This window comes from Hypanus sabinus, chromosome 23 (genome assembly GCF_030144855.1).
Source record: "Hypanus sabinus isolate sHypSab1 chromosome 23, sHypSab1.hap1, whole genome shotgun sequence".
NCBI lineage: Eukaryota > Metazoa > Chordata > Chondrichthyes > Myliobatiformes > Dasyatidae > Hypanus > Hypanus sabinus.
Genome location: NC_082728.1, coordinates 59,139,461 through 59,159,054, shown reverse-complemented (window position 1 = coordinate 59,159,054; position 19,594 = coordinate 59,139,461). Strand labels below are relative to the sequence as shown.

At 43.8% G+C, this 19,594-nt stretch overlaps 1 protein-coding gene across 2 annotated transcripts in view; it reads right to left on the bottom strand.

Moving 5' to 3' along the window:
- si:ch211-250n8.1 (uncharacterized) overlaps positions 1 to 19,594 on the bottom strand; it is a 160,642-nt gene that overhangs the window by 96,363 nt on the left and 44,685 nt on the right. For both annotated transcript variants that reach the window (XR_009507706.1, XM_059948942.1), the window contains exon 3: positions 15,698 to 15,773. Coding sequence is in view for 1 of the 2 variants with exons in the window: in XM_059948942.1 (XP_059804925.1) it covers positions 15,698 to 15,773 (76 nt within the window). In the remaining variant the exon portion in view is untranslated. The remainder of the gene's footprint in view (positions 1 to 15,697; positions 15,774 to 19,594) is intronic.

The following is a 19,594-nucleotide window of genomic DNA, read 5'->3' as shown; positions in this document are numbered from 1 at the left end:
ATGAAGGTTATTTGCTTTCACAAGAAAAAACACTATCTTTCCAAGTTAATTATACTGAGATATATGTTGACTGAAATGAGATTTATATTCAGTAGAGGGAGATAGAGGTTACTTTTTTAAATTATTATTTTTACACAGCTAGGCAGGGCTGTATTCACATCTATGCTTTTCTTGGGGCCCGCGTCGATTGACATAGACTTGTTTCTGGGCTTTGTAGGTTGGGTGTTTATTTCTTCCTTTTTTTAATCCCCATTATGGAATCCCAGAACATACACAAATTATTTTTATTGTTGTTCATCTCCGCCATTTTCGATTACTTTATCCTGATATGCGTCAAACTACTTTTTCTAGATACAAAGTTTCATGATGACATCTAAACAGTTAAATGTTTTAACTTGGAATGTTCTCAGTTGGAATCATTCTATTAAGCATAAGAAAACATTTAAGGTTATAAATCGATTCCAGACTGATATAATTTTTGCTCAAGAGACGCACATCAGGTTATGTGATAAAAATGGATTTTTTAAATTTTGGAAGGGCCCTCTATTTCATGCAAATTCCCAGAGTAAAACTAGAGGTGTCCCCATTTTTATTGATTCCAATATTCCTTTTAGTTAGGAGGATATTATAGCTGATATTAATGGTAGATTTTTAATTGTTAAAGGAATAATTTGTAATAAGAAAATGATTTTGGTTAATATTTATGGACCAAATGTTGATGATCCCTCATTTTTTAAAACCGTTTTTGCTCTATTACCTGATTTAAATGAATATATGTTATTAATGGGTGGTGATTTTAATACTTGTCTAAATCCTTTAATGGATAAGTCATCATCCAAGTATCAACTTCCTAACCATTCTGCATCACTTATTAATTCGTTTTTAATTGAGATCTGGAGGTATATGCATCCTAGTGATAGAGAATATTCCTTTTTCTCACATGTTCATAATAAATATTCGAGAATTGACTACTTTATAGTCAACCCTCAACTTTTATGTAATGTTCAGAAATGTGAGTATGATGCGATTGCTATTTCTGATCATGCTCCTTTAAATTTAATATTTGAACTGAAAGATGGTGTTACTACCAGACCATTTTGGCGTTTTCCAGAACATTTATTACAAAATGCAGAACTTGTTGAGTTTATCGAAACTCAGATAAAAGAGTTTTTTCTCTTTAATAATATAGGAAACATCTCCAAGTTATTAATTTGGGATATATTGAAAGCTTATTGACGAGGTCAAGTTATATCTCATATAGCTAAACTGAAGAAACAAACAAGACTGGATTAGATAAAATCGCTAAACAAATTAAATAATTGGATAATATTAATGCAATCTCTCCAAATGTTGTTTCATTTAAAAGAGAAGAATTACAATCACAGTATAACTTATTGTTAACGTATCCTACTGAAGCATATTTGTTTACATTGAAAAGTCAATTTTATATCTCTGGAGATAAAAATAATAAGCTCTTAGCTTCCCAACTAAGAGCAGTTTGAGCTAAAAAGACAAATTTTAAAGATTCATAAAACATTGGAGATATAGCAAATTATTAATAATACTTTTCAAGATTTTTATTCTGATCTTTATAGATCTCAATTTCCTGCAGATTCCTCCAAAATGAAGGCTTTTTTTTTTTACATAAGATTAAATTTCCACAAATTTCTGATGAAGATCAACAGATGCTTGATGCTCCAACTACCGAGCATGAAATTCAGAAAGTAATTGCAGTCAGGTAAAGCTCCCGGACTTGATGGTTATTCGGTGGGATTTTTCAAAAAATTTGAAAGATTACTTTCTCCGTACCTTTTGGAAATGTTTCATGAATCGTTTGAGAAGGGTAATTTACCTTCTTTTTTTAATGAAGCGTCTATTTCCTTAATTCTTAAAAAGATAAAGACCCTGTTGAATGTTCATCATATAGACCTATTTCACTATTAAATGTGGATGCAAAAATTCTTTCTAAAATAATGGCTAACCGCTTGGAAAATTTATAATTAAAATTATCTCTATGGACCAGACAGGCTTTATTAAAGGCCATTACTCTTTCTCTAATGTTCGGAGATTGATTAACATTATTTATTCACCATTATCTAAACAACCTCAATGTTTTATCTTTCTTGATGCAGAAAAGGCATTCAATAGAGCTGAGTGGCCACACTTGTTCAAATTTGGTTGTGGTAATAATTTGAATAGATGGATTCAAATGATCTATAAGAACCCTATTGCCATGGTCATTACTAACAATTATAGGTCAACGATTTAGATGAAGGCATTGAGAATAACATCAGCAAGTTTGCTGATGATACTAAGCTGGGTGGCAGTGTGACATGTGATGAGGATGTTAGGAGAATTCAGGGTGACTTGGATAGGCTGGGTGAGTGGGCAGATACTTGGCAGATGACGTTTAATGTGAATGAGTGTGAGGTTATCTACTTTGGGAGTAAGAACAGGAAGGCAGATTATTATCTGAATGGTGTAAAGTTAGGTAAGGGAGAAATACAAAGAGATCTAGGAGTCCTTGTTCATCAGTCACTGAAGGTGAATGAGCAAGTGCAGCAGGCAGTGAAGAAGGCTAATGGAATGTTGGCCTTTATTACAAAGGGAATTGAGTACAAGAGCAAGGAAATCCTCTTGCGTTTGTACAGGGCCCTGGTGAGACCACACCTGGAGTATTGTGTACAGTTTTAGTCTCCAGGGTTAAGGAAGGACATCCTGGCTGTAGAGGAAGTGCAGCATAGATTCACAAGGTTAATTCCTGGGATGTCAGGACTGTCTTACGCAGAGAGGTTAGAGAGACTGAGCTTGTACACGAGGGAATTAAAGAGATTGAGAGGGGATCTGATTGAAACATATAAGATTATTAAGGGATTGAACAAGATAGAGGCAGGAAATATGTTCCAGATGCTGGGAGAGTCCAGTACCAGAGGGCATGGTTTGAGAATAAGGGGTAGGTCATTTAGGACAGAGTTAAGGAAAAACTTCTTCTCCCAAGAGTTGTGGGGGTGTAGAATGCACTGCCTCGGAAGGCAGTGGAGGCCAATTCTCTGGATGCTTTCAAGAAGGAGCTAGATAGGTATCTTATGGATAGGGGAATCAAGGGATATGGGGACAAGGCAGGAACCAGGTATTGATAGTAGATGATCAGCCATGATCTCAGATTGGCGGTGCAGGCTCGAAGGGCCTAATGGTCTATTTCTGCACCTATTGTCTATAAATGTGATGGTGGGCAAGCACAGGGTTAGAACCCTACCAGCAGAATGGGTGACTATAGTACCAGAGGATTCAGATTAGAAGCAGAAAACAATGGACAGTGAATGATGAGGTGGAAGGGGTGGGGAATGTCCAATAACACCAAAGACATCACTGGATGAGGTGAGTGAGTTACATAGCAGATATGGGAGAAATTAACCAGGACAGGATCAGAATGACAGACAATTTACGTTCAATGATCTTATCTGTTAGGAACACTGAGGCTGTCTACAAGAAGGGTCAGAGCTGTCTCTACTTCCTGAGGAGACTGAGGTCCTTTAACATCTGCCAGACGATGCTGAGGATGTTCTACGAGTCTGTGGTGGCCAGTGCTATCATGTCTGCTGTTGTGTGCTGGGGCAGCAGGCTGAGGGTAGCAGACACCAACAAAATCAACAAACTCATTTGTAAGGCCAGTGATGTTGTGGGGGTGAAACTGGACTCTCTGATGGTGGTGTCTGAAAAGAGGATGCTGTCCAAGTTGCATGCCATCTTGGACAATGACTCCCATCCACTCCATAATGTACTGGTTAGGCACAGGAGTACATTCAGCCAGAGACTCATTCCACTGAGATGTAACACTGAGCGTCATAGGAAGTCATTCCTGCCTGTGGCCATCAAACTTTACAACTCCTCCCTCGGAGTGTCAGACACCCTGAGCCAATAGGCTGGTCCTGGACTTATTTCCACTTGGCATGATTAACTTATTATTTAATTATTCATAGTTTTATATTGCTATATTTCTTCACTGTTCTTGGTTGGTGCGGCTGTAATGAAACACAATTTCCCTCGGGATCAATAAAGTATGTCTGTCTGTCATAGCAGCTGACTTACTGAGCACCCCTTCCACAATCATTCACATCGTAGCAACAGGCACCGCAGCAACTCAGCAAAACACCTCGGATGACACCTTTCAAACTCACCGCCACAAGAAGCTAGGTCAAGAGCAACAAGAGCCCTTCATTACCACCTGGAAGTTGCCACCAAGGTACACACCATCCTAAACTTGGAGATATATCGCCATTCCTTTACTGTTACTGGGTCAAAATTCTGGAACACCCTAACAACATTGTGGGTATACCCACACCTTAAAAGGGTCACAGTGGTTACAGAAGGCAGATCACCATCTCCCTCTCAAGGGCAACAAGGGATAGGTAATTAAATGGTGCCTCAGTCTGCCCACACTGCTTAATGGATCTCCCACAACAGAAGGATGGGCGGAGTGAGAAAAGGATTGTTCTAGAAGCTGATGGGTCAAATGGCCTCCTGCATTGCAGTAATTGTTGCTGTATGATCATGAACTTAGTTTAAGGGTGGTTATCGGCCAAGTTGTGATATATTTCAATAACCTTGAAGCTTGTTATGTATACACATATCCTTCCTGTAATCAACACTGTGATTAACAGATTAATTAGTCCTTCCTTTAACTTACATTTTATCAAGTGCAATTGACAGTTGAAGTTACTCAGAAAATACATACTCAAAACCTTGAATCAGTGTGATCCAGCTGTGGCACAGTGCTGGCATCACACCCACACCGTAACTGCACTGAAACCGGAAGCTGCAGACACAACTGAGCACATCATGGAAAACAGCTTCCCCTCCATAAGCTCCGCCTGCACTTTTTGCTGCTGTGGTAAAGCAGCTAACATAATCAAACCCCCACCCACCCTGGGTATTCTCTCTACTCCCCCTCCCACTGGGCAGAAGGAACAAAAGCCTGAGAGCACCCCCTACCAGGCTCAAGCACGACTGTTATAAATCTATTGAAAAGTCCCATAGTGGCTCGGCCTCACAATCTACCTCAGTACGGCTGGGCACCTTCCTGTCTGCCTGGAGCGCACTCTCTCTGGAATTGTAACTTTTACTTTGAACTAGCTCAATGTGCCGTTGTAACGAAAGGTGCAGATGGACTGTATGCAAGACAGGTTTTTCACTAATCTTGGGGCATGTAATAAACCAATGTAGATAAATACGATTAAAGCAAGTGCCTTTCTTGTACAAATAATATTCCAGCACAGAACTAAACCATCTAGTTTGACTAGTTAATACTGATATGGAAAGCAAACTGTTGGTAGAATACAGAACAAGCAGCATCTGCGGATAGTCACAAAATATAAAGACATAGGAGTGGGTGGGGTGTTCGTAATTGGTGGAACTGGGTGAACTGCAGGTGTTTTTTCTCCACAAGATCGTCTTTTAATCTTTCATCGACCACACCATACTTCACTTGATTCTTTACTGCTCTGAAGCATCGATGTTATATTACCCAGTTATTCCCTGAACTATCGGGTTTTGAATCCATCCATTCCCCAAGTGAAATGATCAACTGCAGATGCTAAAAATCGGAGATAAAATACAGATGCAGCTCAGGCAGCATCCACAGAGAAGCAGGAGCGAAGGAAGCACTGTGAGTTTGGGCTGGAGCTTACAGGGTATGGCACTACCTTGGGAACTAGTTCCCGGATCAGGATAAACAATGTAGTAAGTACTCTCTGCCATTATATGAATTAGCTTCTTGGTAAGTTCAACACTGAGCCAGTAACCTTCCATGCTTAGTTCAAGGAAGTGATGATGAGGCCAACACCCTGTATTCTGTCTGGGTAGCCTCCAACCTGATGGCATGAACATCGATTTCTCAAACTTCTATTAATTCCCCCCCCCCCCCCAACTTCGCCTTTTCTTCCTCACTTTATCTCCTTCCCTACCCATCACCTCCCTCTGCTGCTCCTCCCCCCTTTTCTTTCTTCCATGGCCACCTGTCCTCTCCTACACTCCCCTTCTCTTTCACCAACTTCCCAGCTCTTTCCTTCATCCCTCCCCCTCTTGGTTTCACCTTCCATCTCACGTTTCTCCTTTCCCTCCCTTCCCCCCACCTTTTAAATCTACTCATCTTTTCTCTCCAGTCCTGCTAAAGGGTTTCGTCTCGGAACGTCGGCTGTACTTTTCTCGGTAGATACTGTCCGAGTTCCTGTAGCATTGTGTGTGATGCCTGATACAACTGCCAGTAAGGACACTTCCCAAATACAGTCAGTGATTCTACACCACCACACACTCTTACATACTCACACCCCCTGGGTGTCAAATGTCGCACAAAATCCCCCCCCCCACTAAATCTCTAAACCATTACCCTATTCTATATCCTCTAAGTTTGAAAGAATCAGTAGCACCACACAATAGAATATTTCACAATGAAATGTTTAGGCATGGGTGCTGCCTTACCCCTGTAATGTTGAATAACTCCCTTCACATAATTGGCCCACTTAGGTAACCCTGGGACCAAAGGGTTTCCCTCCGAGGGCACGGGGAATTCCAGTTGCTTTGGGTCATCTGCTTCCTTTGCCAAAGTACATAGCGAAATTATTCCATCTGTGCTTTGGCACCCAACCACCACAGTGACCATTGGGATAGCCTGAGGGACAAACGGGTCATCACAGACTGTCTTCAAAACTTATGGATAGAGGAATCAAGGGATATGGGGACAAGTCAGGAATCGGGTATTGATAGTAGATGATCAGCCATGATCTCAAAATGGCAGTGCAGGCTCGAAGGGCCGAATGGTCTACTTCTGCACCTATTGTCTATTGTCTTCTTTCTTTTCACTTTATCGTGGTACTAGACAAGGAAGTACATTAAGCCCTTTATTTTTGTATTAAGCCCTTAATCTTGTATTGGAGCCTTTAGCTATAACATTAAGGGAGGCCAAAAACATTCATGGTATTTCCATAAATGGCACCATACATGAGATTTCTCTTTATGCAGATGATCTTTTGATTTTTATTTCGAATCTTGAGGAATCAATTCCTAATCTTTTGCAAATACTTAAAGATTTTGGAAAATTTTCAGGATATAAACTTGATTTGAATAAAAGTGAATTGTTTCCATTAAATGTCCCTGTTAGTACATATAATGATATTCCTTTTAGAATACATTTAGATATTTAGGTATTATAATTACTAAAAAAAATAAAGATCTTTATGAAGCCAATATAGTTCCTCCAGTAGAGTCCATGAAATTACTATTTTCTAGATGGAATCCACTTACTCTTTCTTTAATAAGTTGCATCCATGCTGTGAAGACGATGATTTTACCTAGATTTTTATATATTTTCCAAAATATACCTATCTTTTTAACTAAAATTTTTTTTGATCAAATTGAGTCTCTTATTTCTTCCTTTATTTGGAATAATAAGAGACCAAGAATTAACAAATACCATTTACAAAAACCCAAAAAAGATGGTGGACTTACACTTCCTAATTTAAAACTATATTATTGGGCTGTAAATATTAGACAATTATGTATTTGGTTATACTGGCTTGATAAGAGCCAAAAACCACTTTGGGTTGATTTGGAATTAAAAGCTGTTAAAACAATTTCATTTAACTTCAATATTCGGAGCTCCATTACCTTTACAGCTCTCTAAAATTCCAAATTTAAATTTTTACCCGGTTATTAAACAATCTTTATGGATTTGGATTCAGTTTCGTAATTTTTAAAATTTTAAACAATTTAAGTTGTCTAGTTTTTTTATATCGAAACTTTTCATTTAAACCTTCAATAACTGACCCCATTTTTCTCCTATGGAAAAATAAAGGAATCCGTTTTTTTACAGATTTATTTTATAATGGTCGACTGATGACTTTTGAAGAGTTAATTAATAAATTTTCGCTTGCTCATACACATTTTTTGCAATATTTTCAGGTTAGACATTTTTTACAACAATATTTACCTGTTTCCATATTTACAAGAATCTGATTTGTTGGATACCTTTTTGAAGTTGAATCCCTTGGTGAAAGGTTCCATTGGCAGAATTTATAATTTACTCTTTTTTTAATAAATTTTTTTAATTGAATTTTCAAATGGTTACAGAAGGGAAAAAAATTATCAACCCTTCCCCCCTTCCCCCTAACATATCCCTGTAGAAAGAGAAAAAAAAGAGAAAAAAAAAGAAAGAAAGAATGCCTGGATATAATTTACTCTTGTTACAAAAAGAGAACCTATCACTAAAGATTAAACAAGATTGGGAGAGAGAACTTAATATGGCTTTTGTTAATGAAGATTGGCTTCGAGTTTTGAAAAATGTAAATTCTTCTTCTTTATGTGCCAATCATTGTCTAATTCAATTTAAAACTGTCCATCGTTATTATTTAACAAAGGAGAGACTATCTAAAATATCTAGTATAGACAACTACTGCGATAGATGTAAAACTGAAGTAGCTACTTTGTCACATATGTTCTGGTCATGTTCTTCATTAAAACTGTTTTGGAAATCTTTATTTTCTACAATTTCTAAAGCTCTGAAAATTAATATACAACCTAATAGACTGACTGTTCTATTTGGAATAGTTCAGCATCATATTCAGGGTATCTCATCTTCAGATCAACATGTAATTGCATTTGTTACATTGTTGGTAAGAAGGGCAATTTTATTAAAATGGAAAGATATCTCTTCCCCTACATTAATAAAATGGTTTTCTCAAGTAATGTTATGTTTCAGCTTGGAAAAAATTAGTAGAACTTTTGAACCTCGATTTGATTTTGAGAGAAGAAGGGGTTCTTTTGCCAAATATTACCATTTAATTTGAATTATTCTATATGGTGTCCTTCTAATTTTATTATCTTTAAAAAAAATGCGAACTGGCGGTTAATGATTTTTTTTCTATATATCTAGATGATGGTTAAACATATTGCTTCCGGGGGTTGATTCCTAATGGGTTTTTTTAATTAGTTAGATGGGGTTCTTTTTTTTTCCTTCTTTTTTCTATATAATTTTTTTTTCATTTTTATATATTATGATTAGTTTTTTTTTTCTTCAGCTTTATTAATTGTACTGTAGCGGTGTGCTACATGCAGCGCTAAAATTACAACACGGAGTCGGTAACTGCAGTCGAAGGAAAAAACTTTATTCGAAATCCTCAGCCTCACTTTTAAGCCTCCCTCTTAAGCCTCCCTCAACCTGCCCCCCGTGGCGCAGATGCTCCAAAGCTCTGTGCTCGCAAACCCCCGCAGGCTATCTAATTGTGAGCCGGTTCGGATGTGCCAGGAAATGGGTCGCCACATAACCCCCCCCCCCAGAACTGGCGATACACCCCCCAATGTCCACAGTCTGGGCCAGAACCTGCTTGGGAGGTCGGCCTCTGCGCCGAGGTGCCGGAAACTCGGCCGGTTGCGCCAGGTCCACATGGGCCGGTTTGAGGCGGTCCACTGTGAAAACCTCCTCTTTCCCCCCAACGTCCAGCACGAACGTGGACCCGTTGTTCCGGAGCACCATAAACGGCCCCTCGTATGGCCGCTGCAGCGGTGGCCGATGCCCGCCCCTTCGTACAAACACAAACTTACAGTTCTGCAGGTCTTTGGGTACGCAGGTCGGGTGCCGCCTGTGCTGTGAAGTGGGTATGGGGGCCAAGTTACCTAGCTTCTCACGTAGTCTGCCCAGGACTGCTGCTGGATCTTCCTCTTGCCCCCATGGGGCTGGTAGGAACTCCCCGGGGACGACCAGGGGCGCGCCGTATACCAACTCGGCCGACGAGGCGTGCAGGTCGTCCTTGGGCGCTGTGCGGATGCCGAGTAGGACCCAGGGAAGCTCGTCCGCCCAGTTGGCTCCTCGCAGGCGGGCCATGTGGGCCGACTTCAGGTGACGGTGGAAACGCTCCACTCGCCCGTTCGACTGTGGGTGGTAGGCAGCTGTGTGGTGCAGCTGAGTCCCCAAAAGGCTGGCCATAGCTGACCACAGGCTGGAGGTGAACTGGGCGCCTCTGTCGGAGGTAATGTGGGCCGGTACACCAAAGCGAGATATCCAGGTGGTGATCAGGGCTCGGGCGCAAGATTCGGAGGTGGTGTCGGTGAGCGGGACCGCCTCTGGCCATCTTGTGAACCGGTCCACGATAGTCAGAAGGTGCCACGCTCTGCGTGACACTGGCAGGGGGCCCACGATATCCACATGAATGTGGTCGAAACGCCGGTGGGCAGGATGGAACTGCTGCGGTGGGGCTTTGGTGTGCTGCTGCACCTTGACCGTCTGGCAGTGCATGCACGTTTGGGCCCATTCACTGACCTGTTTGCGGAGTCTGTGCCAAACGAACCTGCTGGAAACCATCCGGACGGTCGTCTGGATGGAGGGATGCGCCAAGTTATGAATGGAGTCGAAAACACGGCGCCGCCAGGCTGTCGGGACGGGGCTGGCCGGTGGCGACGTCACAGAGTAGGGTCCTCTCACCCGGGCCTACGGGGAGGTCCTGGAGCTGCAAACCGGAGACTGCGGTTCTGTAACTCGGAATCTCCTCATCTGCCTGCTGCGCCTCTGCCAGTGCCTCAAAGTCTACCCCTTGGGAAAGGGCATGAACGGTAGGGCGAGAGAGCGCATCCGGCACGACATTGTCCTTACCTGAGACGTGCCGGACATCCGTCGTGTATTCAGAGATGTAGGACAGGTGGCGTTGCTGGCGGGACGACCAGGGGTCGGACGCTTTCGTAAACCCAAAGGTAAGCGGTTTGTGGTCCGTGAACGCGGTGAAGGGCCGACCTTCTAGAAAGTACCTGAAATGCCGGATTGCCAGGTAGAGCGCCAACAGTTCCCAGTCGAAAGCACTGTATTTGAGCTCGGGTGGCCGCAGGTGTTTGCTGAAAAACGCCAGGGGTTGCCAGCAACCTGCGATGAGTTGCTCCAGCACCCCACCGACTGCCGTGTTGGATGCGTCCACTGTGAGGGCGGTAGGGGCGTCCATTCTGGGATGTACTAGCATTGCGGCATCAGCCAAAGCTTCCTTCGTTTGAACGAAAGCGGCGGCGGACTCCTCATCCCAGGTAATGTCCATGCTCGGACCCGACATCAGGGCGAACAGGGGGCGCATGATCCAGGCAGCTGAAGGGAGGAAGCGGTGGTAGAAATTGACCATACCTACGAATTCCTGAAGGCCTTTGATCGTGGTGGGTCGGGGGAACTGGCGGACCGCATCTACCTTAGCGGGCAGAGGGGTTGCCCCGTCTTTAGTAATCCTGTGGCCCAGGAAGTCAATGGTGTCAAGCCCGAACTGGCATTTGGCGGGGTTGATTGTAAGACCGTACTCACTCAGTCGGGCGCAGAGTTGACGGAGGTGGGACAGATGCTCCTGACGACTGCTGCTGGCTATGAGGATGTCATCCAACTAGATGAACGCGAAGTCCAGGTCCCGTCCCACTGCGTCCATTAACCGCTGGAACGTCTGTGCGGCATTCTTCAGGCCGAACGGCATGCAGAGGAACTCGAAAAGGCCAAACAGGGTGATGAGAGCCGTTTTGGGGACGTCGTCAGGATGCATCGGGATTTGATGGTACCCTCGGACGATGTCTACCTTGGAGAAGATCCTTGCGCCGTGCAGGTTTGCTGCAAAGTCCTGAATGTGCGGCACAGGGTAGCGGTCCGGTGTGGTAGCCTCGTTCAGCCTGCGGTAGTCGCCGCACGGTCTCCAGCCTCCCGTCACTTTGGGCACCATGTGCAGGGGGGAGGCCCATGGGCTGTCGGACCGCCGGATGATCCCCAATTCCTCCATCCTCTGGAACTCCTCCTTTACCAGTCAGAGTTTGTCCGGGGGGAAGCCGCCGAGCGCGGGCGTGGAGGGGTGGTCCCTGGGTCGGGATGTGGTGCTGTACGCCGTGCCTGGGCATGGCCGCTGTGAACTGCGGTGCCAGAACCGATGGGAAATCCGCCAGGACCCTGTTGAAGTCGTTGTCGGACAGCGTGATGGGAGTCGAGGTGAGGGGCTGGCAACTGGGCTGCACCCAGGGAGAACGTCTGAAAGGTCTCGGCGTGTACCAGTCTCTTCCCAGGCAGGTCGACCAGTAGGCTGTGAGCCTGCAAAAAATCCGCACCCAGAAGCGGTTGGGCTACGGAGGCCAGTGTAAAGTCCCACGTGAACTGGCTGGAGCCGAACTGTAGCTGCACCTGACGGGTGCCATAGGTCCTTACAGTGCTGCCGTTCACGGCGCTCAGGGGGGGCCCCGGTGCCCTGCTGCGGGTGTCGTAACTCGTCGGAGGTAAAACGTTGATCTCGGTACCAGTGTCGACCAAAAACTGGCGTCCCGACCTTCTGTCCCACACATACAGGAGGCTATCCCGATGGCCAGCCGCCGTAGCCATCAGCGGCGGCTGGCCCTGGCTTTTCCCGGGAACTTGCAGGGCGGGCGACAACAGCGGGCTTCTGCGCCCCACCGCTGGTGGTAGAAGCACCAGTGTTCATTGGGCCGGGGGTTGGCGGGCTCTGCGGTCGGGCCTGGACTGGTTTGCTGCTGGGAGCGTGGCTGGGAGATCTTCCACAGCAAGTCCGCCCCGCCCGGGCTGCCACCTTCCAGGGGTCACTGAAATCCGCGTCGGACAGCAGCAGGCGTATGTCCTCGGGCAGCTGCTCCAGGAATGCCTGCTCAAACATGAGGCAGGGTGTGTGTCCGTCGGCCAGAGACAACATCTCATTCATTAAAGCCGAAGGTCTGTCGCCCAAGCCATCCAGGTGCAGTAAACGGGCAGCCCGCTCGCGCCGTGAGAGTCCGAAAGTCCTGAGGAGCAGGGCTTTGAATTCCGTGTACTTGCCGTCTGCCGGGGGCGACTGTAGGAACTCCGCTACCTGGGCCGCTGTGTCCTGGTCGAGGGAGCTCACCACGTAGTAGTAGCGGGTGTCTTCTGAGGTGATCTGGCGAACGTGGAATTGGGCTTCGGCTTGCTGGAACCATAGGTCCGGGCGCTGTGTCCAGAAACCCGGCAGTTTCAATGAAACCGCATGAACAGAGGCGGCGTCGGTCATTACTGGTCCAAAAATCGTTTGGACCGTCGGGGTCACCAATTGTAGCGGTGTGTTACATGCAGCACTAAAATTACGACACGGAGTCGGTAACTGCAGTCGAAGGAAAAAACTTTATTCGAAATCCTCAGCCTCACTTTTAAGCCTCCCTCAACCTGCCCCCCGTGGCGCAGAGGCTCCAAAGCTCTGTGCTCGCAAACCCCCGTAGGCTATCTAATTGTGAGCCGGTTCGGATGTGCCAGGAAATGGGTCGCCACAGTATCTTATTTATAACAGAACTCTGCATCTGATCTCCTGGTAGACCGCATACTTCTTCCATCAGTTTTGTACAAACCAGTAGGAAAACTTGGTGCATCTACAGGTTAAGCCCTGAAATCTATTTCGAAAAAGTTAAATTTTGGAATTTCACATGAGCAGTGGTCACTTCTTTCATGAATCAAAGTGTGCCTTTACCTACCTAATGTATCTTTCACAGGCATTAAAGTAGGGCTAAACTTCGCACAGGTAAGTGATGAACAACTCTCTTTGCTAATACATTATTAACTTTAATTACTGCATGTAGTAGCAACTTCCAATATAATCATTACGTGTTTAATCGTACAGAAGACAAATAGTATTTTTTTAAAAGGGTAAAAATTATTTGTTTGAATTTTGCTAACAGCTTGCCAGGAGTCCGAGGATAGGAGTATCACTGCTCTTGCTTTGCCACTGGATTCACCAATGAGGCCAGGACATTTAGCAACTTAGAGCCAACAGGCCAGATCAACTGTATCTGCATCTCAGCTTCACTGGTATTGCTCCCACTTGAAGGGAGCCAACAAAGACTTACTGTACATTCCCAAACCAAAAGCCGTGGATGAACCAGGAGGAAAGCCAGATCTGTGACATTCAAGTCTGGTGACCAAGGCCTGTACCAGAAAACCAGATATGATTTGCAGAGGGCTATTTCAGGGGCGAAGAGACAGTTTTGAAAAAGGTTGGAGGTGACATTGGATGTATGATTCTGGCAGGGTTTGCAACACATTACTTCCTACAAAGTGAAATCCAACAGCATGAATGGCAGTGATGTTTCACTACCAGATGAACTCAACTCCTTCTTTGCCCATTTCGAAAGGGAGAATACAACTACAACTGTGGAGGTCACTCATGACTCTGTGATCTCTGCCTCAAAGCTGACGTTAGGCTGTCTTTAAAGAGAGTGAACTCGCAAGGTGGAAAGTCCTGATGGAGTACCTGGTAAGGCTCTGAAAACCTGTGCCAACCAACTGCCGGGAGTAGTCAAGGACATTTTCAATCTCTCACTTCTATGGGCGTAAGTTCCCACTGGCTTCAAAAAGGCAACAATTTATACCAGTGCCTAAGAAGAATAATTCGAGCTGTCTTAATGACTATCGCCCAGTAGCACTCACATCGGCTGTATAACTCATCTTCTACCTGAGGCCACGAACGTATCAATCACCCCTCGTCGAAGTTCTTTCAGCACATCAGATCGATCTTGCATTTTCAGAGCAATCCTGTCAGTCTCATTCCCCCACTTACTTCCTGTAATTACTTTTGCCCTCTTGCCCTCAGATATGCCCATCAGCTCCACCGGGGGAAGTTTACCAGCACATCTTTAGGATGTTGGAGGAAACCAGAGCAGCAGAGGAAGTCACAGGGAGTAAGTACACTCTCAAGGTCAGGGTCGGACCTGGGCCACTAGAGTTGAGAAACTGCCGCACCCCCGTAATCAGTGATACTCAAGGCACAGTTAAAGTGTATTTAAATAATTAAAGTTATTTTAATACACAGAACAACTGTCAATTAAAATGCAGCACTCAGTGAATTAAAGGAATGAAATATAAACACAGCAAAATGGACTTTTTAATGAAGGTTGTCAGAATCAGACTCAGGTTTATTATCACCGGCATGTGTCGTGAAATTTGTTAACTTAGCAGCAGCAGTTCAATGCAATACATAATATAGAAAAAATAATAATAATTAATAAATCAATTAGAGTACACATATATTGAATAGATTAAAAATTGTGCAAAAACAGAAATGATGTGATTGATAAGTTTGTGGCCTGTAGAAGGAGACGAGTTATACAGCTCACTTCAATTCTTTGAGTGATTATGCAGAAAGTTTGAAGTTAATAACTCATCTCCTTCTACCTTAGGCCATGAACTTATCAGTCACCCAGATGAGTTATTAACTTCAAACAAACAATCAACCAAAGTCCAATAACCCAGTATAGTACATGTAAGTGAAATTGATTGATTTATTGAGATACAGCCTGGAGTAGGCCCCTCTGGTCCTTCAAACCACAATGTTCAGCAACCCAACAAATTAACGCTAGCCCAATCATGGAACAATTTACAATGACCAATTAACCTACCAATCAGTACGTCTTTGGACTGAGGGAGGAAACCAGAGCACCCAGAGGAAACCCACACGGTCACTGGGAGAATGTACAAGCTTACAGGGAGCTTTGGGAATTGAACCTGTAAAGCATTCTGCTAACATCCCACCCCAAATGGTAGTTGTAGATCCAGCAGCAACACTCAAAAGGGAATTAAAAAGTCACAAGGCCTGAGGGAGAAATGGACAATAGATACCAATTGACAGCACTTTCAACAGGATGGGGCAACTGGCCGCCTTCTCCACACCAAAGTTGGGTGAATGTATGCTACCTGTGACAGTGATCCTGTTGTGGAAGATGCTCCATCCAGTGCCAGTAGTCTCTTCTCCATAGCCCCAAGACTGGTTCTGCAACAAAACAGTAACACCACCACACAGGAGTTAAATTTACTCTTATTTACCTCTTTCCTCCTCAAATTTTCATTCTGCTACTGCAATTTTTATCCAATTGACCTTTTGAATTACCAAATCTCATACTAAACAATCTCTAAAATAAGAGAATCATACGTAATCACAATAATGCAAGAGCAAGACATCAGGTAATTAACAGAACAATTTTATAGATTGTTTTTGGATTAGAAACTTGGGGTGCCAGAGGGATCAGCACTAGGGCCTCAATCACTTACTATCTATTTTAAAGGCTTGGATAAAAAAGAGCCAAGGCAAACTCTGACCACACAAAGGTGGAAAACAAATTGTGAAGAGAAAAGGAGATACAGAATGTTGACACGGCTGGGCAAAAATGTTTGGTTGGGTATCTGAACTCATCCTCCTAGGAGGAATGTAGAATACACCCGATCCTCGTTATATGCGGAGGATACGTTCCTCGCGGTCAATGCATAATGTGAAAACGCATAATGTGGATAATTATTTAAATGGAGAAAATAGGGCTGCGTTCCCGACGGCTTCCTGAGTATGTTTTATCTGTAATTTATTCACATTTTCAGAGCAATACAACACAAAAGCAGTACCACAAGGCAACATTTATATTATATTTCATCAATTTAAGGTAATATTCAAAGTAATAAATCATAGAAAGCTAACATACTAGGGTGTACAGTACTGACAAACAGTGGCAGGTGTGTTCAGTCCAGGAGATGAGTGGTTGTTGTGGTGTCGGGCAGCTTTACATGGATGGTTGTGGTGGTCAGGATCATCAAGCACAGCAAAGAGTGAAGGAAGACCCACAGAACTGCCGGCAGCAGGAGATGACAAAGGTCAAGAAGAAAAGGAAAACTTACAAAAGATTCAGAGAGTTAGGTAATGTTAGAGACCTGGAAGATTATAAGGCTAACAGGAAGGAGCTTATGAATGAAATTAGGAGAGACAGAAGGAGCCGTGAGAAGGCCTTGGCGAGCATGTTTAAGGAAAACCCCAAGGCTTTCTACAAGTATGTGAAGAGTAAGAGGTTAAGACGTGAAAGAATACGACCTATCAAATGTGACAGTGGGAAAGTGTGTATGGAACCCGAGGAAATAGCAGAGGTACTTTGCTTCAGTATTCACTATGGAAAAGGATCTTGGTGATTGTAGTGATGACTTGCAGCAGACTGAAAAGTTTGAGCATGTAGATATTAAGAAAGAGGATGTGCTGGAGCCTTTAGAAAGCATCAAGTTAGATAAGTCTCTGGGACTGGATGAAATGTACCCCAGGCTACTGTGGGAGGTGAGGGAGGAGATTGCTGAGCTACTGGTGATGATCTTTGCATCATTAGTGGGGATGTGAGAGGTTCCATAGGAATGGAGGGTTGCAGATGTTGTTCCAATATTCAAGAAAGGGGGTAGAGATAGCCCAGGATATTACAGACCAGTGAGTCTTACCTCAGTAGTTGGTAATTTAATGGAAAAGATCCTGAGAGGCAGGATTTATGAACGTTTGGAGAGGTATAATATGATTAGGAATTGTCAGCATGGCTTGGCAGGTCGTGCTCAAGTTCAGTCAGGTTGTATGCTGATCATGAGTGAACAGCCCTTCTCAAGTCCAGCCACAAATTCTCAATTGGATCGAGGTCTGGACTCTGACTTGCCCACTCCAGGACATTAACTTTGCTGTTTTTAAGCCATTCGTGTGTAGCTTTGGGTTTATGCTTGGGGTCACTGTCCTGCTGGAAAGCAAGTCTTCTCCCAGTCATAATTCTCTTGCAGACTCCATCAGATTTCCCTGTATTTTGCTACATTCATTTTACCCTCCACCTTCACAGGTCTTCCAGGGCCTGCAGCGGTGAAGCATCCCCACAGTGTGATGCTGCCACTACAAAGGTAAGGATGGTATGTTTTTGATGATGCAGGGTGTTTGGCTTACACTATAGTGTTTAGTCTGATGGCTAAAAATCTCAATTTTGGTTTCATCAGACCATAGCACCTTCTTCCAGCTGACTTCAGAGTTTCCCACGTGCCTTCTGGCAAACTCTAGCTGAGACTTCATGTGAGTTTTTTTTCAACAGTTATTTCCTCTTTGCCACTCTCCCATAAAGCTACGACTGGTAAAGTACCCAAGTAACAGTTGTTGTATGCGCAGTCTCTCCTATCTCAGCCACTGAAGGTTGTAACTCCTCCAGAGTTGGTGGCCTCCCTCACTAGTCCCCTTCTTGCTCAGTCACTCAGTTTTTGAGGATGGCCTACTCCAGGCATATTTACAGCTGTGCCAAATTCTTTCAATTTCTTAATGATTGACTAACTGTACTCCAAGGGATATTCAATGACTTGGAAATTTTAATAACCTTTTTGCAAAGTTACTTGGAGAGACCTTTTGTCTTCATGGTGTAGTTTTTGCCAGGATACTGACTCACCAGCAATTGGGCCTTCCAGACACAGGTGTAGTTTTACAACAATCAATTGAAACACCTTGACTGCACACGGTGATCTCTATTTAACTAATTATGTGACTTGTAAAACCAATTGGCTACACCAGTGATGTTTTGGTGTGTCAGATTAAAGGGACAATCAATTATTTTATGTTTTATATTTGTAATTAATTTAGATCACTTTGTAGAGATTTGTTTTCACTTTGACATGAAAGTCTTTTTCTGTTGATCAGTGTCAGAAAAGCCAAATTAAATCCACTGTGATGCAATGTTGTAAAACAATAAAACATGAAAACTTCCAAGGGGGTGGTGAATACATTTTATAGGCACTGTATATACAAGATTAGTCAAATATTATTTAAATATTAGATACTCAACTTTTGAAATCAATGTCATAGCGTCAGTGAGAAGTACAGCACAAAACCAGGCTCTTTGTACCGTCTAGTCTGTGCCAAACCATTTAACCTACCTGCTCCTATCAACCTTCCATACCCCTACTATCCATGTACTTCTTAAATGCTGAAATCAAGCTCACATGCACCACTTGTGCTGGCAGCTCATTCCACACTATCACGACCCTCTGAGTGAAGAAGTTTCCCTCATGTTCCCCTTAAAACCTTTCACTCTTAACCCACAACCTCTAACCATATAATCAGTGGATGAACACTCCATTATGTTCACTATGAGTGCAGCTGTGACACTGTCCCTGATTAGTAGTGGAATTTTCCTCCCTCTCTAACTTCTCTAAAACATCAAAACCCTGGGACATTAAGCACACATTCCTCTCCCTCTGTCATGGCCACAACATCATAGTTCCATGTACTGCTCCATTCTCCAAGTTCATCACTTTTGCCCATAATACTCCTAGCATTAAAATACACACACTTCAAAGTATCCATACTTTGTATCTATTACATTGCTCCTGTTTTCACAGGCCCTAACATCTACCTTCCTTTCCATCCCTCCACTTTATGACCTGGTGCCCTGGTTCCAATCCCCCTGCCGAACAAGTTTAAAACCTCCCAAGTATCACTAGCAAACCTCCTGGCCAAAATATAGGATCCCCTCCAGTTTAGGTGCAACCTGTCCCTCTTGTAGAGGTCACCTCTGCCCCAGAAGAGCTTCCAATGATCCAAACATCTGAAACCCTGCCCCCTGCACCAGTTCCTCAGCCACTCACTCATCTGTACTGTCATCCTATTCCAGCCCTGACTCACATGTCATTGGCAGTAATCCAGAGATGACTGCACCGGAGGTCCTAACCTGCAGTCTGTTTCCTCATTCCCTATTCTCACTGTGTAGGGCCTCTTCCCCTTTCTATCTGCACCACTGGTGCCAATGTAAACCACAATCTCTGGGTGCTTAT